The sequence below is a fragment of the Lipophrys pholis genome, assembly GCF_963383615.2.
Source record: "Lipophrys pholis genome assembly, chromosome: 15".
Taxonomy (NCBI): domain Eukaryota; kingdom Metazoa; phylum Chordata; class Actinopteri; order Blenniiformes; family Blenniidae; genus Lipophrys; species Lipophrys pholis.
The window spans coordinates 13,512,719-13,519,579 of record NC_137642.1 but is presented as its reverse complement, the minus strand read 5'-3'; the positions used below and the strand labels follow the sequence as shown (position 1 = coordinate 13,519,579).

Here is a 6,861-nt window from a genome sequence, read left to right as displayed (position 1 = left end):
TTCCAGCAAACTATCGCCTCTTTGTGCTACAGTTTCCTCTTGCTTTATCTCTTCTTGTTTCCTCTTTGCTTGCCTCCTCTCTTCTTGTTTCCTCGCCTGTCCTCTGAAATTGTCCTTAAAGAGAAGTAAGAGTTGTACTTGCTGCATCTCAAACCCATATATGGGTTGCAGTGCAGTAAGAGAGGCGATAAAGTAAACTGCTCTCTGTGAGTAATTTGGGGGGGGTCAGGACAGGCACTGATTTTCACCAGTAGTCCTGCTGTGAAATATCTGTATATGCAGAGTTGTCCAAACACACTTTGATAGAAAGCACTGCCGCAGAATGCCTCGGAAAGTGTTTGAGTGTGTTTTCAGTAATGATGTGATGACCAGCTGGATCGTGGCTCTTCATTTCAACCAAGTGTACCGAGATGCAAACAGCCCAATTAATCTGCTTGTCATGGTTGGAGCAGAAAAGCTTAAGCGTTCTTGTGAAATGTTTCTCTCTGTGGGTCGCCTGTGGCTATTGGGTGTATGGGGCATTAGACAGAGAGGTGTGAGTCAGAAGCTGTTAGACAACATGTGACGCTGATTGTTCTCCACTGTCCTGTCACTCATATTTAGCAGAACAGCTTTCATTTGCACAGGACATTCACAATATATGAACCAAAGTTTCTTGCAAAAAATAAATAAATATATATATATATACAGTATATATATATATATATATATATATATATATATATATATATATATATATATATATTATCTAAAACTATGTGTTTACAGCTGGACAGAAACTAAACGTGTGGTCAGTTTAATTACGTAAAATATATCTCAAATTAATCACAATTCTAATGTGGTAAAATATCCTATGAGGGGCTTCTGTTGTTTTTTTTGTTTGTTTGTTTGTTTGGTTTTAATCAAGAATCTTATTCTTATTTAATACTGATAGCTGTTTAAATTCTCAGATTTTTACTGCACAACAGTGATCTCTAACCCTGGCCCGCCAACAGAGTTACTGGCCTCCACGTTTTAACATTTTCCACCTGATTCCAGTCAATAAGTCATTAGAAAATGCTCAGTAATGAAACATATTCAGATGAATTTGTAGAGAGAGATGTAAACTATATCCTGGCTTTTTTTTTCTTCCTGATTATTCTTCAACATGTTTTATTCTTTTTAACTTCTGATTCGTCTTCTTTGGACATTGTTTTTGCTTTTTCCACTGTAGTAAAATGTCATTGTTTATGATATAAGTTTTCTGTTAAACACAACTTGAAGATAAAGTGATTTTCTTATCAACCTGCATAACTTTACAACAGTGACTAAAATATTAGGCAAACCTGATTTTATTTTATTTTTTTATGTCTGTCATGTTTAGTTTTTTTACTCCCGTCCTCCCTGATTTCAGAGTTTACGTGTCAGTGAATATTTTGCACATCAGTGCCCTCTACTGTCAGATTGAATGCCAGTCGGTCTCACGAAAATTAACGGTCATACTTCCAGAAGCAGCTATTTTGCATTTCATGGCAATTGGACTATAGGTTAACGATACATTCAACTCTCTTCTCACTTTTATCTCTAAATAATCTAAAATATTTTCTATATCTTTAAAATTGTGGAAAAAAAATTATAAGCCAAATTGAAATATTGTTTCTACTTCTACCGTTTGAATATCAGATGAGGAACATGTGACCAACACTATGCAAACCAGTAGGTATGTATATTTTCATGTCTGTCTGTGGTGTGAAAACAAATTGGTGCAGATGCCATTTAATCCAAAGTTTTTCATTTATTTATTATTTTAAAAAAGCTCAATAGCAGGACCAGCCTTCTAAAAAAAAAAGAAAAAGAAAAAAGAATACACTTCTTAACTTAAATTACGTAAATAAACTTTAAAAGTACTTATTGTAAAAATTAAAATCTGTCAAAGTTTATGCACAAGTTACAAAACAATATCTGAGCTTATTTACAAGAAAAATACTGTAAAACATTGACTTTGAACTGTTACAGTCAGTCATTACTGTGCAAAAATATTGTCACTATATGAAGAACACTTTGTGAAAAGCTGCTCTCAGACCTGAATCTTCTGTAGACACTTAGCATTGCAGACACACAGAGCTTACAAAACTGCTACATCATTTTCCTTTGAGAATCACTTAATGGCCAACGGTGAAATGTCAACCACAGATTCATTTCTGGGGGTACATCAGTCCCTTTGTATATTCCGGGAGACCTGTTTCTGCCGCGATCCACTTATTGAAGTTGGTTACCCGTGTGTAGACACCCGGTTTGTTCTTGCTGGCACAGCCTTCACCCCAGCTTACCACTCCAAACAGAAACATCCGGCCAGAAGCTGCACACACAAGTGGACCACCAGAGTCGCCCTGTGACAAAACACAAGAGTCAGTCAGTCACCTGAAGACTGGTTTAATTTCTTTTCCTTTTTAAACGTAACAAATTATACTGGTTTCAAGTATGCTACTTATTGTGGTTGAAGGTACAAAATGTAATTGCTAAAATCAGATTAAACAAATCCTCACATGCTCATTTCCCACAGTGTGCACTCACCTTGCAGGCGTCGGCGCTCCAGTCGGGGCTCCCAGCACAAAACATGTCCCCCGTGATGCGACCCGCATACTGCAAATCACTGTTACATTCAGTGTGAGAGATGAGGTTCACTTCGGCCTGTTTTAGGTACTGTGAGTACTGCCATGATGCTGCAAACAAACAACACGGAGTTAGAAATAAGCATGACAGAAATGACTGGAAGCTCATTCACCAGTTTGAAAGTTAGCAGCACTTACTGTATCTCTCCTTTCCAAATCCTGCGATGCTGCAGGTATATCCCTTGGGAAGCTGCGTGCGAGGTGGAGGAAGGCAAACTGTACGGACGGAAGCTGACTTCACTGCGCATTGTCCAGTATTACTTTTAATCTTCAGAAGTGCTGTAATTCAAACACTTGTAAGAGTCCTGCACACATGAAATCCTTTCAAAATATGCATCACATCTGTGCATACCTATGTCGTTGTCGTAAGTTGACTCATTGTAGTTTTGGTGCATGACAAGTTTCTCCACAGTGAAACTCTGTTCCTTGTCATCTGTGTCATTGATGGCGGACTTCCCAAGGTACACAGACAAATGCCGGAGATTGGTATGCTCTCTGAAGAAAACAAAAAAAAACCACCAATTGTTAATACATGCGTGCAAGGTTGTGAACATATTATATCACATCATGTGTCACACTGCCATTACAGTATGTTAATAGCAGAGCAGAAAATGACATGGTGTTTTGTTTTCTCACCCATCAGGGAGGCAGTGTGCCGCTGTGAGGACCCAGCATGGTGAGATGAGGGAGCCCCCACAAAGGAAAATACTGCTTCTATGAAAGATAGCCGCAGTCCACGGGTTTGACTCGATGGGTGTAAAAGAACCACCCACAATTTTATGCATCCTTCGCTCAGACCTCTCGCCACACGTCAGCTCTGGAAGGTCAAACAGGACAAACCAGTGAGCGCAATGATGGAAACACCACAATGATGTCAGGATAAATTGAAATGGGGCATCAGAGCCTACCTGTATCCATGGGCTGGAGAGGTTTCATTGATGGAGTGGAACCTGTTTTGAAGCGAAAAACTGTGTTAGAAATCAAACATCTGTATAAAATTGTTTGGATAAGATTATAGAAATATAGAATGACAAGTCTTACATTTAGGAATGTCACAGAATTCCCTCACATACTTTCTGACTCTTCGAACGTAGCACCAAGGCATCAAACTATCGTCAGGATTCCTGGTGTTGAAGCGCAAAAATAATTAATCATCTCATTCTCTCCTACATACGCCGGCATCAGATTGGTGGCTTAAAGTATACCTGCAGTAATTATGGTTGCCAGGTCTCTGGGTAGATGTTAGATGGTGTTTGAACCGGTTCCAGTTGAGACACTGACGACCAATTGATGATCTGTCCACGTACCCTCTGTAGCTGCTCCCATCCCCAGACTGACACGTCTCTGAAGGGCACAGGGCAAAGGGACATTTCATCATTTGAATTAGAATAAAAGCATTAATGAATATGGGGAATAATTCCTGGCCGGTTCACTTTATTAATTAGGATTATTATTTTTTTTTATTTCTTTGCACAATGACAATGAAAGAAATCAATGTACCTCCTCTCTTCTTGATCAATCTTCGTGAAAAAGCCTGAAAAGAGCAGAAATAAAGTGAGTCATACACTTTTGGAAACCATTCTCTGCCATCTCAGCATTAATTTATATTAGCACTATTCAACCCAGAGTTACTTCCTCTAACTGCTTACCACGTTGATACTGAATGCTGCAACGAGTGTGATGATGACCAACAGATTCATGGCCTCTACTGGTTTCGTTTCCACTTACTGGGGATATTTTTGTCTGAGGGACAGAAGAAGACAACGCAATTACAGAACTGGAACAAACACACGTGAGACGATTGCCTCTAAAACCTTATATGGAATTCATTTTTATGCACATGACACAGTCAAGACAGATGTAACAGTCAAAATGCAATGACGGTTTAAGGTTGAAAAGAGAAAGAACACAAAAGCATGTGAAATTCCCTTATTTCATTTTGTTTGTTTTAAGGTGTCACAAGTAAAGAAAAAAAAAGAAAAAGCATTTTGACCAGAGCATACAGCACACAGGATGTCGGTCGTCTAGACCCAAAGTATTTCATATTTCTACATGTTTGGAGACTGCACGTGCACTATGGCAGAGGAAACGTAGAGGACCAGCTCCAGTGTGCTTTTGTTATATAAACATATTCACTATCTGTACAGTGAACGCCGTATCAATTTGGGTTAGTTGATTGTGGCGGTGACTGTGCATACCATAGTATCACACTGCTGTGGCACGTTGTACAGTCCAAACTTTAAATTCTTAGATATTCCTAGAACATTGTATCCCATTGATAAAGACTAGAGAAAACGACTATATGGATAATAATTCCATTTTAATTGGCAATAATTGCACATCAAAAGTGAACAAAAACAACAACAACTTATATCTGGAAGTAAGATTTGTTTACCTTTCTTTTTAGACTTGTGATGCTCTTCCAGTTGAGGTAACTCCTCTTGTCTCTGTCTCCTCTGATATGTACCTGTGCTTCTGGACAGCTTGGGCACGCTGTGAGCTGCCTCAGTGTTGTTGTACTGATCCTTCCAGTGTTGCCTTCCCTTTAAAAACACAGAGGAAACAAGTGGGAGGTGTTCAGGCGGCGGTATGAAAACATCCCCGCTACCCAATTGTTCAGCAAATCCGCAAAGCCTTCACCAGAGAATTTGTCATGTCCTGTGACACATCGACAACGAACAAGCCCTTCCCCTTCAGCTACACTCATGCAGTTTGGAGAGATAGCCAAAATTGGTGTTGATGATTAAAATCTGAAGAAGAATGGCATAAAAGGATAGTTTTGCAGACTGTGTCAAGTCATAATTTTCACTTTGAAAACATAATCAAGTGGGCCATTAGTGTATTTAAAGTCTGACAATGAGGTCCACAAAATTTACAAATGTGTGTTTAGTTTTTTTTATGATTTATTTATTTTTTCACAGTTAAGGTAGCCCGAGATAAGATGTGGAACAGTTACACATCCAAATGATAAATCTCAATTATAAAGCAACAGCTCAAAATAACCCTTAGGTTTGCAAAAAAAGAAAAACCACTCTGGTCTTAAGTTTTGTGCATCAAATTTTGGTTATTATAGTTGGTGCACAACGGAACTGCACGTCATTAAATGACATCATTTTCTCCATTGCCGTCTATTTAGTCAATCGTAACTTAGGTAAAAACTTAAAGCTCATCTCTTTAGTTTTTTATGTAACTCTTTGCAATTCGTTTTATATTTTAATGTTTTGCATGCTGAATAATCTTGTGTTTCCATTTTCCTATTGTCGTCAATAAATATTCCCTATAGTTTTTATTTTATTTAGGCATGGGTGTGGAGTTTGCATTCTCCAATGTGAATGTGTTAGTTTTTCTCCAGATACTTTGGTTTATTCTCGCTGTCAAAAAGGTGAGTTTTAGATGAACAGATTACTAAACTGACCTTTTATGTGAACGTGAGTGTGTGTGGTTGTCTGTACCACTGTATTTGCCCTGTAATGGCCCAGTGCCTTATCCAGGATTGATTCTGCCTTCACACATGGTCATTTGAGATTTGCTCCAGGCCCTCATGACCAAGATCTGCATCTAAGCTGACCTACAAAAGCTGGTTGCTCTCGCTGTTTATTGCCTAAGTAAATACTCAGGCAACTGCTTGAAAACTTCCGAAATTCTTAAAACTAAATAAATCAAGGCACATGTTTTAACCAGCTACTTTGAACCCAAGTCTGGTTTGGATAGGAGACCATCTTTGCAATTCAAGCACAACTTCCTTTGAAACAATTGGCATTGTTATGAATTTCGGTAGGGGAATTTTCAAGACTAAAATCTTCCGTTTCTTCATCAGATAAATGTGATTCACGCATTACTCACAGTTCCCCCTTTTTGATGATGACAATGATTTGCCACCTTCACATGCCAGGATGTGTTCGCTTGAAGTCACCGAAGGATAACATAAATAAAGGCGCGCAGCCAAGTGCAGAAACGTGACCATACCTAACAACAATAACAGTTGAATCCTTTACGGACTCCAAAACCTGGTTAAATTCCACTTTAAATTCAACGCAGGTGTTCAACCACATGAGTAACTGTGTTAAAATTACCCAACCAAGGAAAACCCTGAATGTTTGTGGCTCAATGCAGCTGCAACCTGAGCTGCTTGATCTTGTCATTTTTGACTCAGGTCTGCTGACTCTCCCCGTTTTGTCTGAAAACCATTCACACACCGAAACTATCCCGA

At 38.8% G+C, this 6,861-nt stretch overlaps 1 protein-coding gene across 1 annotated transcript; it reads right to left on the bottom strand.

Moving 5' to 3' along the window:
• Positions 1-1,750: 1,750 nt before the first annotated feature.
• On the bottom strand, positions 1,751-5,311 carry plaua (plasminogen activator, urokinase a). Its single transcript, XM_080482219.1, has 11 exons — positions 5,047-5,311; positions 4,301-4,394; positions 4,152-4,185; positions 3,857-3,995; positions 3,693-3,775; positions 3,560-3,601; positions 3,288-3,468; positions 3,004-3,146; positions 2,790-2,930; positions 2,554-2,702; positions 1,751-2,369 (listed from the first exon to the last, which is right to left on the bottom strand). Exons 2-11 carry the CDS (start codon positions 4,349-4,351, stop codon positions 2,175-2,177), a joined length of 1,158 nt encoding a protein of 385 aa, XP_080338345.1. The 5' UTR covers positions 4,352-4,394; positions 5,047-5,311; the 3' UTR covers positions 1,751-2,174.
• Between the last annotated feature and the right edge of the window lie 1,550 nt (positions 5,312-6,861).